Raw genomic sequence first — 19,934 nt, 5'->3', positions numbered from 1 at the left:
CTGACGAGTGGGTCCGAGCAGATCTGTCACATCCTGAAACAGTCGCACACGTATGATACGTGGCGAAGAAGGCGGCACGGAAATCGAGGCGTCCATGCCTTATCCCGCCCGATTGCCGCGGATCGCCCCGCTTCGCGCGCTTCCCAAATTTCAGATCCCGCAAAATCCGCTAACAGCAGATCAATCTGTTAGACGATATCCTTCCCGCGATCCGTCGCTCGGAAGTTCACCAGAGTTCAAAAGTTCACTCGATAAAAGATAAGAATGGATCAAGGCGACTGAAGTAAAAGTCGACGCCAACGCCGAAAGAAGAATCGCCGATCCAAGATACGACATAATCAGAGTACAGTAAATAAGTCGGAGAAAATCGTCAACTCCTTCCTCACTCGAACCTCGATCCATTCGGGGGCTAATGATGAGGTTATGTACCTAGGGTAGGGTCATGGACCTATCTAGGATACCATACCCAAGGACATCATCCTACGAAGCTACCTTCCAGTCGACCAAGAGAAGCTCCACTCGACCAAGGGAGACTCCACTCGACCGGTTAGAAGACACTCGACCATGAAGACACACTCGACCATCAGAAGTTCAAGATCTATGCTGTATCCGAACGGTCTGTAATTAAGTAGTCTTAATGGTCATGATGACACTTTACGTAGGGCGTTACCAGTAACGCCCGGCCTTAATGTACTTTAATCCTCCTCTACGTGGGCTGGTTGGGGTCCTGGCGTCCTCTATATAAGCCACCCCCCTCCACTGGTAGAAGGGTTCGCACCCCTGTAACTCACATACACAGAGATCAGTCGACCGCCTCCGGGCTCCAAGACATAGGGCTGTTACTTCCTCCGAGAAGGGCCTGAACTCGCTAAACACCCGTGTGTACAACTACTCCATAGCTAGGACCTTGCCTTTCCATACTTACCCCCCATTCTACTGTCAGACTTAGAACCACGACACTATTCGCTCGCCCCTAGAGCCTCGTGGATCCGCAGCCCTCCAGCATGAAGAACTAGCGAAGAACGAGAAGAAAGATACAAGGGAGAGACAAAAAGTAGATGAACACGAAAAAGTAGTAGATTGATTTCTTCGATTGTGTGTTCTTCAATCGGCCGTCACCCCCAACATATATAAGAGGCGGCTGGATTTCCCGTACAAGTAAAGGATTCATCTAGGCTTTCCTTACATATCAATTCACGTCCTAGAGTCCTAGTTCTATTCCAACTCGGATTCAGTCTGAATCTGGCCCAATTTCTGTCTTCCTCCTTGCGCGGGCCGTCGAGCTCGCATATTATCTCCAATCAATACGGACCAAATATCAAACTTGTGCGCCTCGACGAGGCGAACAACTCTTATGTTGATCACTTTTTCAAATAAGGCCATCTTGAATACTTTTTGAGGTCATCTTTACCTTCCAGTCGGACTCGGTCTCGCAGCAGACTGGATTATCCGAGTCTCCTAGTGAATCTGCATGCCATATACTATCTCTGATGATGATGACTCCAAAACCATAGTTCACCGTTTTGATGATACGCACAACTTCCGTATTGAACACTTCTCCATCCGAGGTCATCTTGATAAACTTTCGGGCACATGTTCAGTTTCACTCGGATTCGAGCTCATCCATTCGGATATTAGAGTCTTTCACTCGGATCGTCCGACTGGACTTTTTCACTCGGATGTTAGAATCTTTCACTCGGAAGATAATCTTTCACTCGGATGACTATATTTTCACTTGGAAGACAATCTTTCACTCGATCGGCAAGTTTTCGTTCCGATGATAATCTTTTCACTCGGAATATTTTTACCTGGAGGACAATGTCATTCGGATGACTATATTTTTACTCGGATAATAATAATAAGTTCACCTGGTAAATTTCCACTCGACCGGTAAGTTTCCACTCGGATGGTAAGCTTTTTCACTCGGATTTCCCGACTGAAAACACAGTCTGATCTTGATTTGTCCCTCCAGGTCTCATATGACCTTGGATTGAGATGAAGTATATATGGAAATCGATCGGCTCGACGAGACGAAACTTTTTCATGTTAAAGCTTTTTCGATTCAAGGCCTTATTGAGGGCCGACTTGCTCACGCATTGCATCAGACACTCATCAACATGTGTCTGGTGTCGAGCGTAATATTTTGGTCTCTAACCGCTCTAGACCGTTTTGGCTGTAACTTTTGCATACGAACTCGGATTGAGATGATTTATATATGAATATCAATCGTCTCAACGAGACAAAGACAATTCCTTTAGAGTGCTACTTCATCTGAGCTCATATTGAAGGCGTAATCGGCGGAAAAGCACTCAGAACACTAAATTTTGTCGCTCGGAGTACAGTTTCGGCCACTTAGATGAGGTCGAATGGCGATAGCCTAGACATCAAAGTTGTTCCACTCGGCGACGTGAAACTTTCTCATGCTGAAAACCCTTTCACTTGAAGCCATCTCATTTCCTTTTATGCCGTGGCAAAATCTGGTGTCAACACGTGTATCATTTGAAGGCCGACCCACTTGACCCATTGGCCTCGACTTTTTGGGTCGGGTCAGTGATCCAACGGGCCGACCCGGCCCATTCCCATCTTGACCTAGAGTTGGCGGTGTCCAATTATTCTTATAGACATGCTCCTCATCTCTACTACTTATAGCTATAGCGATAGAGTTAGTGACGAATGCTCGCGCATCTCGACAAAACAAACATAAACAAGTATGCCTTCATCAATTTCACAATGAAGCTATATAAGTATCCCATAAATAAGAGTTGGCGAGGCGTAATTTATCCTCATAACTCGCCATTCCTCGGCTCACTGAAAAAATCGCAAATTAACCAGCCAAAACAAAATGAAGCTGCCACGCAAACTATACATCACAGTTTATTTTCACAAATGACCCTACTACCAAAATTAGAAAATGAATCCCTCAAAGGACAATGGAAAACGATGGGAAGCACAATTGGCAGGTTATATGGAGCTTACTAAAACAGCCGAGCCCACTAGGCCACTAATCTCCATTGTCAAGCGTACTAAACCCACTTTCTCCGGATCGGGGCTTAACAGGACAGATAAATTATACAGGTCCGGGCGACCCGGCCCGTGTCAGGATCGCAATCTCCGCAGTTAAAGCCCCAGCCAGTGCCACTCCATCTCCAGTCCAGTCCAGTCCAGTCCACACACCCCCATCGCGCGGCTGTACGCACTGCACACGCGCAGCCCGGCGCTCCCCGCGTGCTGCTGTCGCCTCGCCTGTCGGTGCCCCTCCTCTTCTTCTCCGCTCGCCGCCGGCCGCCGCAATGGTGGACCCGCGGCAGGTGCTGGCGGGGTTCCTCACCCTCTCCATGTTCGTCATGCTCGGCAACATGATCAAGCACGACCACTTCACCTCCGTCTCCGAGGTAGCCGAGATCTCCCGCCTCCCCCTCCCCACTCCCTAGCTCTCGTTTCCCCGCCCGCTTCCGGTCTGCATTACCGGGGTGTTCTTTTCTGGAAGGAAATTTGCAGCGGGTGTTTGGGGGTGCTGCTGTTGTTCTCCTGGTTCCTGATTTTGGTTGCCATTCACTTGATTCTGCATCGTTTGGTTGGACTATGGAGCGCTTAGATGCTACGGATAATTTTACCTCTGTGGGTTTGACCCATCTGTGCAGTATTGTGCTTAGGATTGCGAATTTTTCATTTTCTCGTACCAGTTCTTGCCAAAAATCTCAACGGATTTGCTGTCCGGTCACATGAAAAACTCAGATAAAAGTTCAGTTAATGTTTCTTTCAGTTCACTGTGCAATGGATGGCTCCAAATCTGAAGTGATTTGTGGATCTAAGCTAGGAAAGGCATCTCGACTCTCGAGATTTGTGTGTCAGACTGTCACGTGACCTTGACTTTGAGGGCTTAGCTAGGGTTTAATAATCCAATCCTAGTTTTCAGCACGTTGCACCAAGCTTTTTTTTTTTTTGAAACGAGGCAAAAGACTTGCCATTTTCATTGATTAAGAAGAAGAGAATTGCCTGGTTAATTGACGGGAAACTGGGCTAAAACCGATACAACACAACCCACATGACATGGGCACCACCGGCCAACCTGGCCACCGACATGGAATAGAAGCCACGACGGCACATGCCAACGGAAGGCCACACTCGCAAGCAACCGACAGCTCCGACATTGATGACAAGCAACACAAGGGAAATATGCAGGACTTGCGCCGACCGTGCCCCAAAGAGCACCTCGGACACGCCGGGAAGAACCGACTACCGAAGACCACGCCGCGACCCAAGCTCCTCTCGACGCCAACACCGTTGCCAAACAGAAACCAGCGCCCCGCCTCAGCAAACCACGCGGCGAAGATGCCGCCATTGACGGCGAAGATGCCATCATCCTCCAGTCTCTCAGTCGTCGCCGGCTCCGAGACGATGCCCCCAACGAGGAGAAAGACGCGAAGACGCCTCCATCGCCCGATCCAGCGGATCTGAGGTTTCCCTCTGGAGCCCAAGCCATGGGGAGAAGGGGCACCTCCACGACGACGCTTCCAAGAAAGATCGCGGCACCCGCAGAAAGAATCAGGAACTTGGTTTCTGTGGTGATGAATAGATTGTACTCCTGCGAGCTTTTCCTAGAAAAAGCACAGTTTGTGGTCAAAACAAACCATCAATTGTAAAGATAAAAATGCAAAAGGGGAGACAAAGCAAAGACTTCAATTTCTTTATACAGAAATAATCTCACTTTAGAGTATGAGCTAGACAGTGAGGGTTGTCCATGTCATGAATCACTATCACTCCTCCAGCTTATACTCTCCCTGTCTCCCAGTACTTGGCTTGTTCAGATGCTCTGCCGACAACATATCAACTGCTGTTTTTAACTGATGGAGAAAAAAATGCTGCTTTTAACTGATGTGGCCATGCTATAACTGCTCTCAAACTGAACATCCAACAGCTGGCCGTGGAGGCAACAGGCGTGGAGTTAAATGCGATGAAGATCGTAGACAATACTGAAATAACCAAGGCTGGACTGGAGCTCCAAACGGAGGCTACTGAGGAGATTAAGCCCTGCTGGACCAAACCAAGCCCAAGTAACAATATTATGTGTTTAAGAAGTTTTATGTCACATCCATAACTATTACCGATTAATCTGGTTACTCATACTTGTGATTTTCTGCAGAGGATGATCAGTCTAACGGTTTTGTTACCTTGTCATTGACTATTGGCCCCGAATACCATGCATCACAGGTATGCCCGTAACTTGGAACTTGCCCTCATGAATGTAGTTGAGTAAACAGAAAATCAGCTTATGTTTGTGTGTTGGCCCTTTGGTTGCAGATCGCTGATGCTGTAGTGATTGCAAGGTATCTGGGAGCTACACTTGTACTTCCAGAAATCAGAGGAAATGAATTAGGAAAGAGTCGGTATGTTTCTAGAGAAACGATGCAATTTTAATCTGTTCCATAAGATATGGCTTCCTGCAGACACCTATTGGTGAAAACATGTGTTTCACCACATGTGCATCTAGAGAATTTTCTTGTTCACTACATGAGCACCTTGATTTATTTCCCACAAATGAACATCAACGCTGTCTTAAGATGACTCTGGTGACTCTATTTGTCAATGAGTGGTTAGTTCTATTTGAATACTGAACTGTGTACTTAGTATGGATAAACAATGAAAAGAAGTTTCTTGTCATATCTCTACTGTTCTGCCGAAATAAATTTACATTCGGTTCTGCAACTCAAAATAATGATTGATACTTTGGGGTGGCATCTCAATTCTGAACTAATGATATAAATTTCATGAACAGAAAATTCCAAGACATGTACGATGTGGAAAAATTCAAGATGAACTTGGATGGTGTTGTCAAAGTAGTAGATAAACTTCCTGCTGAATGGACCACTAAGAAGCCAGCCGTTATTAGAGTACCAAACCGTGTGACAGAGGACTTCATCCTGGACACCATTCAGCCTGCCTTCCAAAAGAACAGTTACCTACGACTCGCAATTATTTTCTCTTCAGTAAGTTTGAAACCGAAAGGGACGAATAACAAAGACTTGGATTCGACTGCTTGCCATGCAATGTTCACTGGGCTCAAACTGAACGCCGAATATTCAGAAGTGGCTGAACAGATGCTGGGCAGGCTTAAAGAGCTCAGCAAGAAATCGGATGGCAGGGTGTTGGCGGTTGATATGCGGACCGACTTGCTAGAGAAGAAGACTTGTAAAACAAGTGCTGGTGCGAGAAGGAAAGGCTGTTATAATCCTCAGGAGGTTCTGAATTTCCTGAAGAAGGTCGGCTTCTCTGCTAACACAACCATCTACTTGACAGAGACATGGTGGCACAAAGGCCTGAATAATCTGAAGAGGGCATTTCCACACACTTATACCAAGGCAAGCAACTCATCTAGTACCATTTAATTAGTGTGGATCATATTCTGTTTTCTCCTGGCCCATTTCACCTGTTGCAATGATATATTTGGAACACTCAGAAAATTCAAGAGGTCCACTCAGTTTGTTCTTGTAACTTGTAGTGCAGAACCATGTTCTCCAGGTAAAAAGGGTACATGGCAGGATTTTAACTTACAATCTGTCTTTGTGCAGGACGACATCATGCCAGCTGAGAAGAAAGGAGAATTCCTGAATTCTGGCGATTCAGACCTAGCAAGGGCCCTGGACCTCGAGATCTGCTCGCAGAGCGACGTGTTCGTCCCCGCCATCCCCGGCATGTTCTACGGAAATGTGGCCGGTAAGAGGATCGCGTCAGGCCTGACCCAGATCCTTGTCCCAGCTCCGGTGGTCGGCGGTTCGGCTCAGGCCTCAGACTTCGTCTCCACATACATCACCAAGAAGAGCCACTTCGCCTACTCATGCTACTGCTAGTGCTGCCGCCTAGATCGTTTGTTGTCAGTAATAAGAATGAACTGAAGTGAGCTGCTTGGCCATGCTTTGGGTAGATATGCAAGTGTGTTGTTGTTGCTGTTGTTGTATCACTAATTTAGGTTTTGTTGTGGGAAGCACAGTATCAGAATGTTGTCTGGGAACAAGCACCACAGGCACATGCATGATTACAGCGTGCTACAGAGTGGACCATGAGAGTCTGTCTCTAGGCATGGCATGCGAGAAGAGCGTGCTACAGAGTGCTACAGAGTGGACCATTAGAGTCTGTCTCTAAGGTACCAAGTTGTATGCTTAATCATCCTATATCAGCTCACCAGTTATGGCAGAGATGGCTCTAAAGTTTTTGTTCTCAATGGAAGATGTGATTTCTGTCTAATAGCTGTGGCAAGTTTCTCTACTTCATGACACTGGTCATTATCACTCTTTGCATGCAGTTTCTCTACTTAAATCAAGAAGCAACAGATCACAAGAAAAACTAACCCCGTACAGTACTACTTATTCTGAGTGATATCTACCAGTGCACAAGCTTCCTGCCATTCCTTCCCCGAAAAAAAGCTCCCCTCTCATTCCTTATGGACGCATCTGCACCCAGTTCTACAGGGACTGCTCTTTGCCCCTCTCTGAAGCTCCGGTTGAGATGAAGCCTTGAATTTTGGGCCCGTTTGCAGCTTCTCCAGAAGTTGCTCCTAGTCCTCGGGCTAAGCCTCAGCTCTTGCCGCCCTGCTCTTCATCTGCAGCACACGATGGAATGCATGCAGGGGCTAAGTCACGATGCAGCACACGATGGAATGCATGCAGGGGCTAAGTCACGATGAGCTCGTTGGGTGAAAACAAAAGTAAACACAAGGATCAGCAGCTGTGTATGCAGGGAAATTACCGCGGCGGCGTGGCCTTCTCCAGGCACAACAATGCTTCAAGTAATCCTGGAAAGGTCTGGCAGGAACAGGAATGGACTTGCCAACATACGCGAGAGGCCAGCTGGATTGAAAAAACAGACAGATAGATGGTAATGTGGCCATTGGAAGGAAGAAATTATAGAGTAGACAAAAGTGTTGTGTCTCTCCAATGGAGTTCTCCTGTGTATACCTTACTGCACCAATGGCAACTGATAGCAGCCATAGCTTCCAAACGAGCCTAACAGTCCCAAAGAACTTTCCGAGAAATTCAATTATCAAGATCTGCAAGATGGGATGATGCTCAGAAACTCAGTTTTTAAGATCTGCAAGATGAGATGATGATCCTACTTGTGCCTTGTGAAAACACGTATGCATTCATATAAGTGTCATGTTACTGCATTGTTACCTGAAGAATGGTAGTTATACCCACTATACCCATGAAAAGGCGGTTGCTCGTGACTCCTCTCAAGACATTCTTCTCCTCAGGCTTGCGAGCATTGAACTCATTGAAGATCTGACATGAATGGCACATGAGGCATAAGAAAAGAATTCTGTGATTTTTACATATATATGACATATCCAATAGCAAAATTGGTATGCGGCGAGGGTGTGCTGAAGGAATCAATGATAGCTTAGGAAGAGACACCAAATTATAGTTTCAATAAAATATTAAATCGATGGATGTTGGAAGAAAAATCCTCCTGTGATCTTACTTGGCAAAAGACAAATGCATTGAAGACAAAGGTGTTCGTAATTTTGTCAGCGTGCTCTCGACTTTCATTATGCAACTGGAAAATCCTTTTGCCATCAAAATTGAAGACGAGAAGAACTGCTATCTGGTAAAGAGCCTGCAACAAATCCATATAGAGATGAAGAAAATCTGATTCAACAGGTTCCTATTTGCATGCGTGCAAAAATACAGGTGAGTTACACAACTAGAGACCTGGATAAACAGGTTTCTCCACATGATATTTGTAACAAGAGGTTCCCTGCAGAAGTGAAATAAGAAGTGTATCATAATGGTTTTTCGACAAAGTACATAACAGGGAATGGTCAATAATTTGTACTCCCTCTGTCCGAAAATACTTGTCATCAAAATGGATAAAAAAAGATGTATCTAGAACTAAAATACATCTAGATACATTCTCTTTTATCCATTTTGATGACAAGTATTTCCGGACGGAGGGAGTAGGACGGTGTATCATACCTTCTGCCAACAGGATGTCTCTTCATTAGGTTGTCTGTTGGTGGTTCAGTTGCTAATGCAAGGGCTCCCAGTGTGTCCATGATCAGGTTCACCCAAAGAAGCTGCCAAGTGAAAAATTATGTGGTTCTAAACAAATAAACAGGGCATTTCTTCAGACTAAGATAAGATTTCTGCAGCATGATCTGTAATATCTTAGCAGTTTGCCATATTTATTCATAAGATTTAGTAGTCTGCCACAAAGATATTACATATTTATGATTGTTTCTTTCAGTATTTGTGATGTGCATGCCAGCTAAATATCTGAAGCAAATAAGAACGCACATAAACAGGCAATAATAAATGAGACCACAACTATGGGACACAAATCAAGAAAAGGGTCCAACCTCAACTGCATTCAGAGGAACAGCACCAGAGGACACAGCAGCTACCACATTTATTACCAGGGCAGCGACATTAACAGTCAGCTGGAACTGGATGAATTTCTGAATATTTGCATAGACAGACCGCCCCCAACGAACAACCTAACACAAGAAAGGTATGTTAAGATTTGTGCTCTACATATAAGTTTGAAATGAGTGGTCGCTAGACCACAGCTATGGTGCACGATGCACACAAGGTACTGCGCATGCACGTCTGTCACAAAATATCTCTGGAAATATATATTTGCACATGGAGAAACTATGCTGGTATGTGCATGGGATAACTAAAAGCACAATGACAGGCTAACATGCTGATGTTATGCTTATTTATAAAAAATAGACGTTATGCTTTGATGTTGGAGAAGATAACCTTGACAACGGATGTGAAGTCATCATCCAAGATTATGATGTCCGAGCTTTCTTTAGCAACTTCTGTTCCCGAGATGCCCATTGAAAGACCGATATCAGCCTAGACGACAAAAAGAATATAGGATTACAAGATGATTCTAGGTTGACACTCCAATACATAATGACATAGTTGCAGACAGACCTCATGCAATGCTGGGGCGTCGTTGGTGCCATCACCGGTTACAGCTACTACATGGCCTTTTCTTTTCAAAGCTTGTACAAGCAAAAGCTTGTCGTTTGGAGAAGACCGTCCCATTACCTGAAGTAAAAGTAGATATGTTAACTGAGACCACTTAGAAAACAAATTCATAAACTTGGAAAGATATTTTATATCAGGAAATTACAAAGTATTCTGTATCATAGAAAATCTTTTCTTATTTATAGTAAGTGATATGCTGCTTGTGGTTTTGAAAGCTCCAACCATGGGACAGATGATGAAGGGATAGAGAGAGGTGGGTTACTGTAATCTTGACAGCAACTTCTTCTCGTGCAGTTTCAGACATTTCACGGAACACCTTCCCCTCTATTATTATTGTCTCTGAAGCAACATCTTTTGAATTTAGTATTCCACATTCGAAAGCAATGGCCTTAGCTGTTTCAACATTATCTCCTGTGACCATCCGTACCTAAAACAAATATACTTTCTGAGTACAATGATGCCTTTAATCAAACGTGAGAAGCCAATGTGTTATCTTAAAACACAAAAACAAATTCAAGCTTAATATTACAAGTTCTACCCATCTGATCACTGCAATACATAGCTGAGACAAGTCAACAACAATGATCCAAGGATATCTTCTTTTTTACCATCTTATTGTTTTAGATGAATCCCTGGAAACAGCCTCTTACAGAAATGTAGGGAAAGGCTGCGTACTATAGACCCAAAGTGGTCGGACCCTTCCCTGGACCCTGCGCAAGCGGGAGCTACATGCACCAGGTTGCCCTTTTTATTGTTTTAGATGAATCGAACAACAAAACCGGCACTAAGTTGGATTTGCTCAGCACTAATATCCACACTTCCATCACATTATTTGATCAACTAACAGACATCAGGCATGAAAAATTACTGTCCTACCATTGGTATGGAAGCAGTACCAAGGATTTTGAATCAAATGGAGAAGGTACAGGCAAATATTTGTGAAAATGGCCACATGAAGGAACTATTGGAAATTCGGAAGTATAGTGCTTCCATTGGTACCTAAGGTGGCCTGTTTTGTCAAATTCACATCGTGAAGCATTTTGACCTTGCCTCATATGACATATTCTTGAAAAAATGCAAAAAATGGAAATGAAGCATCATAAACATTTCAAAAGCGAACCGCCTTGATCCTAATCTCCTATTATAAACTCAATCAGTTCAAAATCCCAGGGAAAGAATTTGAAATAGAAATAGAAGGAAAGAAAATAAGAGCAAAGAATAATAAAACAAAGATGATAATAACCTTCACACCAGCAGCACTGCATAATTGTACAGCATCCCTTACTCCTGGGCGACAAGGATCCTATACATCGAAAAAGAATGTATAGGGTGAATAGCTGCATGGAATCATCAGGAGATAACAGTTACTCCCTCTGTACCAAAATACTTGTTGTTGGGGGAACTTGTACTAGTTTTGCCCAACTACAAGTATTTTGGTACAGAGGGAGTATATGGCAAAACTGAAGAGAGAAAAGTTATGCCTAAACAGATTCGAACATAAAGAATTCTGAAAGAGACCAGGCATTTTAACAATGATGGGAAACATGAGGAACAAGTGATGTGAATAAAACTTATGAACTAGCATGGCCAAGTATCATCCGAAAACTATAGTTGGTGAAGGATCACTTCATGTGCTTGCCAATCATAGTGGGCTCCACTCATCTAATCCCTTCTTTGTTCCATGATTCTCCATTATCCCAGTGCTACTCTCCCAGTATCATCATCATGACTAACTATTTTACAGAAACCTCCAAACAATACACATTTGGTTCAGTTTCTCCATCTCTTAATAATCTTTAGTATCTCATTACATAAAACTTGTCATTGTGGTTTTGAAGAATCAAACTACTAGCAAGACAAAGATGGGCTATTCTGTCCTTGTATTATTTTTCGCTGATATGGTATCATGGCATGGACTGCTAAAATTAGCCATAAATGACAGACAGAAAGAGTAGATACCATGCACAGCTATTCAAATGCTAGTAGAAGCATAAAGTAAATACCATCTCACAAGACACACCTTTATCCCGACCATTCCAAGAAGAGTCAGATTATCCTCAGGCAACTGCCACTTATCGAGATCCTCTCTAGGAACCATTGTGAGCTCGCAGGTGCAATATGCAAAAGCAATACAGCGCAGTGAACTCATTGCCATATCGTCAATGGATCTCTTCACTTCGTTATACTGTAAAAGTACTAACAACTTAAAAAAACTTCAGAAGTGAAGCCCCAATTAATTTGGGTTGGTATTTACCTTGTCAAAACTCATTGGATGAACTGAACCATCAATAGAAAGCCAGCTTTTGCAAGATGCTAATACTAGCTCAGCAGCACCTTTCCAGTGGATGTGTACATAAGCATCTGACTGCACTTCCAAAACCAAATAGCACTGAGGTAACACATACTAAAATGAACTAGGAAATATTTTATTACAACATAAATAGTATGATCAAGATTCAAGTCAAAGCACTCATTTGCAACATGTATTCATGTACAACATAAATGAACTAAACAAGGCAAAGAGAAAATGCAAAGCAGCACAAATGTTGTGTTGACAGGATCAGACAAAAGTTATACAACTTATGCAGCAAGTGTGTGAGAACTATTTTTCTGAAAGATGGTAAAGCGCACAAAGAAACTACAAGATGCAAAACCAATGAAAAAAGTCAGATATGTAGCAAGCCACATACTTAGCACTAAAACATAGAAGGAAAGTCAATAATGTAGATTAAAAAGGACTATTTCTTATTTAACATTACATGATTTCCTTCAAAATATTAAGTATCATGAAAATGTGCTTACCACCTGCACTGCAACGCCACCACATTTCTTCACTGAGTTAAATGGGAGAACACGGAGAACTGAAGATTTTGACCTCACATCGTTGAAATTCATCCCAATCTATGCAGTTAAATTGTCAATGATGGATAAAAAAGATTTTCAATTTAATGGAACAAACTTGAAAGAAGTAATGGTGAACAAAAGAGCATATATGAAGCACCTTAAGACCCCAAGAAAGAATTGCTTTTTCAGTTGGTGAGCCAGCAACTTCAGCAGCTCCTCCATCCTATAGACAGGAAAACATATTAAAATGGATGACATCCTTTGGTATGACATGTGAACTTCAATGGAAAAAAGTACAAGGAAAAACCTACGGAAAGAGAAATGTACCATACTGTACCTCTGGTGAAAACACGGCACCTGCTGTGTTTTGTGCAATTCCTTCAACAAGTAGAGATGCCACACTGCTAGAAATCATCCCAGTATTATGACAAGGATTCAACTTCGTCCCACTCAAATATGCTTCCACAACTGTCATCTAGACGACCAATTAGAAATAATAATAAGATACAGAAGCACTACACAAACTGAAGACATTACTGATTCTATGCAGTGCAGCAGTGGAGTACATATAGCATTCATTTTTTGTGAGGAGTGCCTATTGACTTTACAAACCTTATTCAAGGTAAGAGTTCCAGTCTTGTCACTGCAAATCGTGGTCGCTGACCCCATTGTTTCACAAGATGAAAGTCGTCTCACCTGTATGCCAAACCAAAAACACAGATCATATACTGGAGTCAAGGTTTTTCTTTATAAATTTCTTTGTATGTATTACCAGAGCCTTGTCTCGCATCATCTTTCGCATTGAATATGCAAGGCTGAAAGAAAACTACACCAGTTTAATGCACCTATCATCTCTAAGGAATTTGTATAAAAAAGGTAAAAGATCCGTACGTCAATGTTACTGCTAAAGGGAGTCCTTCAGGCACAGCAACAACCACAATAGTTACCTACAGTGACAAATGCAGTAGAATCAGCTCGCTTGGAAAGAATTGATGCTCTTCATCATCATAGTAATTAAGCAAGAAAACTTGGTTAGGATTACATACGGCAATTGTAAAAATACTGATTGCCCCCATAAATCCCTGTTTTGCACCAGTAGTCCCAGCCACAAATGCAGTAGTTCCATCTGGATTATTGCTATGCCCGGTAAAATATCTGCATTTTAGATGGAAGGTGACCATGAAAAGCATATCCACAAAATGTAGAATATTTACTTAAAGTGCACCATAACAATGGATGAATGTACCAGAAAACCACCTTATCCAAAGTACGACAAGGACAACACCAGCAACCGATAAACCCACGATACCAATTAAAGTAGCGACACCATTCAAGCGCGCCTACTCCACAGTTTGAACAAGTGGGAACACAGCCATAAAATATGAACAAAAAGGTCAATATAAGTTGACATTATTCTCTGTGTGGTACATACCATGAGAAATTAATTAACTTGTCGTAAAAAACGAACATAGAAATTAACCTGCAACGGGGTTTCTTCACCAATATCTTCTGAAAGGTTGGCCATCAACATACCCCATTCAGTATTAGTACCCACACCTGTTACCTATATGTTTATGGAATGAATGAGATGCTAACAAACTATAGAAAATAAAACCGGTAGCCACACAATTGTGTAATACGAAAGCACAAGCTGAACACTTCATGTACTTGGAAGGCTCAACCAAGTGATACTCACCAACATAGAGCCATAGCCATCTGCGACCTTGCAACCGGACATCAACATAGGTGCATTCTGGTCCTTATGAACCTGACAGTACAACATACTTGAACATTTAGGAAGGCAGATTTCAGAAAACAATAATTATTGTCCTTTTCCTTTTATCAACACTTACAATTTTGGACTCTCCCGTCATAGTTGATTCATCTATTGCAAGAGAATGACCAGATATCAGGACACCATCTGCAGGGACCTGAAGGTCAAATAATGCATGTAATCACGTCAATCTGAGAAAAGTAGCTCAAATGTAGACAAAAGGTGGAATATGTGATAAATGCATTACTTGATCACCAATTTTGAGGGGAACAACATCGCCAACCACAAGGTCAAATATTGAAGCTCCTACTCTCTTACCACCTCTGATAACCTAATTATTGGTCACGATAAATCATGCACTGCCAATGAGTCACAGTCCCAAACAAAAAAAGTACGCTCCAAAATTATCGGGATGAACATACTCACCTCAACCTGTATATTTTGTTTCTCCTCGTTCAGATGTTGAAACTGAAGAGATTGTCTATAATCACTGGTTGCTAAAATGGTTGTGAAGAAATAAATATCAGAGCACAAGTATTTCCAGTACAGCAACATGTATGCAATTACTCACGCCATATATAATATCAGAGCACGATTATTTCCAGTACAGCAACATGTTTTCCCCTAATATTTTAAGGTTTTCTATGAACTGGTTTGTGCATTACAATCATTACATGTCAGAGCAAAAGGTTCTGAGTTTGACAGCCAGCAGCTCATTTTACTTCATTCTTAAAAGAAAGGTACTGCTGTGTGAAAATACCGAGGATGACTCACAACCCTGACACCATTTGAGCAGATGCATTGTTCGAGAAATTTTTCACAGATGCATCCTGCCTACATGTGAATCCCAATAGCACTACAACACATCCAGTCTACAATGTAGGCCTGAATGATCCCCGATGTGAGGGAGAGTGTTGATATATCAGTATAACTGTCACTTCCCTTGACAACTTAAGGTTTTGTATGAGCTGATTACTGCACAAAACTCAGTAACAATAGGAGAGAAGCGAATAAAAATAAAACATACTGTTATTACCTGTAACAAATATCACAAGAAAAACAGCAAAGAATATGCTTCCACCATCATACCATCCATCTTTTACACCCTAAATAAAGCGTCAACGGTGAAACCAAAATAGGAATAACTGAATAAGTATTATGAAATTGAACCATTCTTACAGTGTAAAGACAAGACAAAATGAATACATGAACAAAGGAGCCAAGGTAAATCATAATGTCATTAAGTACCTCTGTTGCCATGCCCAATGATAATGATATAGCAGCAGCTACCATCAGAATCACAAGAGTTAAATCCTGACAAGCTTCAAATACAAAGCGCTGCAAATAATAATTTGCTAGATATTAAACTTGATGATATACGGATTTAAGGCTCAGAAGTTCCATAAGGAAGAGTAAACTTCACATGGGGCACATATGCTCTAAGTTCTGACGCTGCAAAAGTATATTTGTTTCCACAATCACTACATATACATTCAGCTTTAATAAATTTATACTTGTCATAGAAAAATATTTTCAAGTCATGAAATACTTTTCGTTTACCCCTACAGCCCACGAGAGAACAAGAACAATGGACAATAAGACAAGGCACATCTTATAATTTCCTTTGTATTCAATCAGGGTTTGAATTACCATATGACTTTGTTGTGACGCAGGCTCCCCTCCCCTCCCCTCCCGCGACGCTCCCGCGGGCGTCCGGGGGGCAACCCTAGCGCCGCCGCCGCCACCCTCCCCTTCTCTCTCTCCTCCCTCGCCGCCGCCAAGGGGCACGAGCGGGCGAAGCCCGGTTGTCGCCGGCGGCGGCGGGGCCATCTCGTCTCCTTGCGCGGGGGGTGCGGCGCGGGCCGGATCTCGCCGGTGGGGATGTTGCGCTCGTGCCGGGCGTAGCGGTGCGGCGGCGCTCTGGAGTAGGCCAGCGACGGCGGCGTGGCATCGGGCGACAGGCGGCATGGTGGTGGTGCAGGCCGACGGGTGGTGGCGGCGGCGGCTGCTTCGCAGCAGCGCCTCGGCGCCTCGTCTGGCGCTGCGGGTCACGGGCGACCGGGTCGCGGGCGGCCCTTCTCGCCGTGGATCTCAGGTGGCGGGGCGGCGCGGCAGCGGTGGAGGTGGGCGGCCCTTGTCCAGCCGGGCCCCTGCGGCTGGACGGCGGCGCTCGGCGCGGGAAGGCCTCCCCGGTGGCCTCTCATGGATGCAGCTCGGCGGTTCCGTGCGCCCTCCTCCTCGGCAGCGGGCGGTGGCCGGCGCTCTCTTGCGGATCTGGGCATTCGGCCTCGGGGGCTCCTCCTCCTCCCCCTTCCCCCGGCCATCTGGGCTCGGTTCCCCTTGAGGCTGTGGTCGCCGGCGGTTCTGAGGTGGTTGGGCTCATGGATCTTGTCCAAGACGTGACCTTTGGGGCTTCTCGAGGTGGTCCGGTGGCGGGGCGGCGGCCCTGGCGGTGGGAGTCGCGTCGGTCGTAGGCGGACTGCGCGACTCGGATGCGGGCGTGCAACCACGGCCGCTTGGGTGGCATGGTTGCAGGTGGTTAGCCGACCGGGGATGCAGCGGAAGGGTGGAGCACCGGGGTTCATCACTTACCTGTCCGTACACGGGTCGACGGTGGCGGCGTCTGCGGATGTCGTGTTCCTCCCTGTAGGCTCCGTCGTGGTGCTCTCACTCCTCCCGTCGTGTTCCGGGTGAAAACCTGATCTTTGGATCGGACGATGGCGACGGTCCGTGGTCGTGCCCTTCTTGGAGGCATCGTCTTGGAACCCTCGGTCCGGCGTGGTCCGTTGCACTTCTTCCCGGACGATCTCTCTTCTTGTGGTAGTCATTGAAGTTGTGTGTCGGTGCCCGGCATTTTTGTTTCTTGCCTTGGGTTGTGTGGCGTGCGTTTGTATCGGTTACTTGGATGTAAGTGTTGGTGCTTTATTTATAAAGCGGGGGGAAACCCTTTTTCGGTATAAGACAAGGCACACCGGAAAAAGTTACTGCCATAGCGTAAGGAACTGCGTACCCATATGCTTTTTCTTTTCTTGCGCGGATAGGTGTTTGCCCCGAAAATGTCTCTTCTCTGCAACAGCTCGTCCTCATTTGAGCTAACTCCTCTGTCTAAATTACTCTTTAGTAAATCTGAAAGCCCACTGACCTGCGAGGACATGCCATTGGACATATATCAGTAAGAAGTAAAAAAGGGTGCCAATCCAGGTGAAATTCATTTGGACCTACCCCTCCAACCTCCTGAAGCATAATTGCATCATGGTCTCTGTTCAACATTACAAGCTTTTCCAGATCAATTGGAAATGTCTGAGAGAGTGACTCAAATTTTGCACCATTGTAAGATTCTGTTTGATCAAACAGAACTATATCAACTATAATTTAGACAATATCAAACTAAAAACAAGATAAAGATCCATCTAACATGAATAACTGGCTTAAGCTTTAATGAAGTGAGATGTTATAAGGTATCACGTGTCTTGACTAAGCACAGACACTGCACAAAAACAAATAGTACTGTATAGGTGGCCAAATAATAAGAAATAGGTGGAAGAAGAAGGAAGCTGAAGGTTGCTAAGATGGGTGACCATAGCATATTTTCAGTTCAAATGTGGAAAATTATCATCACATAACAATGGCCATTAAATGGATCAAAGAATTGTGTGGCTGTGTCCAACATAGTAACAGTGTTTACATGTAAATATGTTCCTTCATGGCGACGCATCAACATTTTGTTAGGAAATGTGTGGGATCATCCAACCATTTAGCGACTCGTGGGAAACTGGAGAATGTACCTTGCAGCACCTTTTGACCAGCCTTTTTGAAAAGGAATACTGCCTGAAGAATCCAAATATAGAATGAGCAAACGTTATACGTCAATGAGAAGCATCATGTGTCAACTGGCAGACGCCACATCACTTACCCGTATAACTTGTGCATGAGCTCGTATAACTCTTCTCAAGTTTTCTCTCTCTTCATCCCTCGCGAGATCTAGAGTATATCTAAAACGGCGTGAAGCGTTGAGCACAAGAGCAATTTGCTGAAATGAAGGGAGAAAAGGCATGCTGTAAGTAATAATATAAGATGAAACATGAAGCAAAAAATACCACATTCCTGTACATCACACTTAATGTTTTTCTTGAGAATTTCCATTGGTGATGGTGATATGGAACATCAAAGCCCCTACAGTTTGAAATTTATTCCAGTACGTACTATCTAAAGAAAAATATAGCCTAACAAACTTTCCAGATTCTGATGTATCTAGATTGGGGAATAGCATCCTTCTACTACTTTATAGTACAAGTCTGGCAGTATGCTTCACAATGATCAATGGTGTGGCTTAACAGCATTATAACTCTGAGGCAGATTTTATAAGATATCGAAACTGAACTGCAACAATTACACTGGACAGTCCAATTTAGGAATATAGGGGGCAGAATATGCAGACACGACAGAGATGTATGAAGTAGCTGATGCAACATCCTGGTGCACATGAACCAACAAACATTCACCCACAGAGTTTCTCAGCACATAAGTCATTGCTCGTAAATTCAACTACTCCCTCCGTCCCATAATATAAGAACGTTTTTCAAGCTCTTGAAAAACATTCTTATATTATGGGACGGAGGGAGTACTTTTAAAAAAAATCGATTAATCCAACCCTCCACCATTATCAGGCATTCATCCATCAGAAGCTGAGAGCTGCTTGATGCAGTGGTGACGAACGACATTAATGGTGAAGATGGCATACGTACCCTCCACCGCCGCAGGCGATCGCGCGGGGCGTTCTTGCCGGGTATATCGAACGCGCAGATATCCTCTCCCTCCGCCTCCCGGTCCTCCTCGTCAACCGGCACGGCGACCTCCGGCGGCGGCGGCGACGCCATTCCGTGCCGCGGTCGGTCGCAGGAGAGACGACACCGAGCCGCCGGCCCGGCAGAAGATTGTGCCCTCCGATCGCCTCACCTCGGTTTTCGCGTGCGCCCCAACTGTGTGTTGTTGTTGTTGTTCAGTGACAGCAGCAGAGTGCGCGCGTTCGTGCGAGCGTATTTATCGGGGGACCCGTAGCTGTGGGAGCGAAGCTTCGTGGAAGGCGCCGCGCTTGACTGGCTTGTGGGATGGCGCTTGTCCTCGGGTACTCGGGTGTGTGGGGGTAGCAAATTTTGCGGCTGTCGCGATGACTGGCAGGTCAGGGGCAGGACGGGACGGCCCCACTTGTCACCGTGGCGCAAGGAAGAACAGAACGGGGGTGCGGCCGCGAGCCGTTAGGGTGGTTTGAAACGGAGGGCGGACCGGCCGTTGGATCAGACCAACGGCCGGCCAGATTTAAC

The 19,934-nt window shown here is 44.5% G+C and overlaps 2 protein-coding genes across 7 annotated transcripts; one reads left to right on the top strand and one right to left on the bottom strand.

The window, feature by feature from the left end:
* The first annotated feature begins 3,130 nt into the window (after positions 1–3,130).
* On the top strand, positions 3,131–7,242 carry LOC123112508 (protein MANNAN SYNTHESIS-RELATED 1). 2 transcript variants are annotated; one of them, XR_006455533.1, is made up of 7 exons: positions 3,131–3,392; positions 4,919–5,054; positions 5,144–5,211; positions 5,302–5,387; positions 5,777–6,359; positions 6,570–7,099; positions 7,137–7,242. XR_006455533.1 is itself a non-coding variant. In XM_044533517.1 (6 exons), exons 1-6 carry the CDS (start codon positions 3,291–3,293, stop codon positions 6,846–6,848), a joined length of 1,254 nt encoding a protein of 417 aa, XP_044389452.1. In that variant the 5' UTR covers positions 3,131–3,290; the 3' UTR covers positions 6,849–7,242. The 2 variants fall into 2 exon arrangements, 1 of the variants encoding a protein (XP_044389452.1); XM_044533517.1 differs by having other exon boundaries at positions 6,570–7,242.
* Positions 7,243–7,327: 85 nt separating this feature from the next.
* LOC123112507 (calcium-transporting ATPase 5, plasma membrane-type) lies at positions 7,328–19,639 on the bottom strand. 5 transcript variants are annotated; one of them, XM_044533512.1, is made up of 34 exons: positions 19,359–19,639; positions 18,527–18,643; positions 18,399–18,441; positions 17,836–17,951; positions 17,624–17,755; positions 15,862–15,951; positions 15,650–15,719; positions 15,040–15,110; positions 14,861–14,944; positions 14,693–14,770; positions 14,536–14,607; positions 14,320–14,403; positions 14,097–14,179; positions 13,886–13,994; positions 13,731–13,786; positions 13,612–13,654; positions 13,452–13,535; positions 13,177–13,314; positions 12,997–13,062; positions 12,798–12,896; positions 12,250–12,360; positions 12,016–12,180; positions 11,239–11,298; positions 10,258–10,422; positions 9,939–10,055; positions 9,759–9,857; positions 9,353–9,490; positions 8,970–9,070; positions 8,706–8,751; positions 8,476–8,610; positions 8,169–8,276; positions 7,953–8,044; positions 7,744–7,844; positions 7,328–7,597 (listed from the first exon to the last, which is right to left on the bottom strand). In XM_044533512.1, exons 1-34 carry the CDS (start codon positions 19,488–19,490, stop codon positions 7,572–7,574), a joined length of 3,231 nt encoding a protein of 1,076 aa, XP_044389447.1. In that variant the 5' UTR covers positions 19,491–19,639; the 3' UTR covers positions 7,328–7,571. The 5 variants fall into 5 exon arrangements, 4 of the variants coding, with proteins under 4 accessions (XP_044389447.1, XP_044389448.1, XP_044389450.1 ...); XM_044533513.1 differs by having other exon boundaries at positions 12,801–12,896; XM_044533515.1 differs by lacking the exon at positions 10,258–10,422.
* Positions 19,640–19,934: the final 295 nt, after the last annotated feature.

Source organism: Triticum aestivum, chromosome 5B (genome assembly GCF_018294505.1).
Source record: "Triticum aestivum cultivar Chinese Spring chromosome 5B, IWGSC CS RefSeq v2.1, whole genome shotgun sequence".
Lineage (NCBI taxonomy): Eukaryota > Viridiplantae > Streptophyta > Magnoliopsida > Poales > Poaceae > Triticum > Triticum aestivum.
This window is presented reverse-complemented; position numbering and strand designations above follow the sequence as displayed.

Excerpts from the sequence above, each read along its gene's own strand:
- LOC123112508 (XM_044533517.1), top strand. The coding sequence starts at position 3,291 with ATGGTGGACCCGCGGCAGGTGCTGGCGGGGTTCCTCACCCTCTCCATG. Across the intron at positions 3,393-4,918 it reads ACTTCACCTCCGTCTCCGAG|CTGGCCGTGGAGGCAACAGG; the intron begins GTAGCCGAGATC and ends AACATCCAACAG. Across the intron at positions 5,212-5,301 it reads CCGAATACCATGCATCACAG|ATCGCTGATGCTGTAGTGAT; the intron begins GTATGCCCGTAA and ends CTTTGGTTGCAG.
- LOC123112507 (XM_044533512.1), bottom strand. The coding sequence starts at position 19,490 with ATGGCGTCGCCGCCGCCGCCGGAGGTCGCCGTGCCGGTTGACGAGGAG. Across the intron at positions 18,644-19,358 it reads ATCGCCTGCGGCGGTGGAGG|CAAATTGCTCTTGTGCTCAA; the intron begins GTACGTATGCCA and ends CCTTCATTTCAG. Across the intron at positions 13,787-13,885 it reads TCAGTATTTTTACAATTGCC|GTAACTATTGTGGTTGTTGC; the intron begins GTATGTAATCCT and ends TTGTCACTGTAG.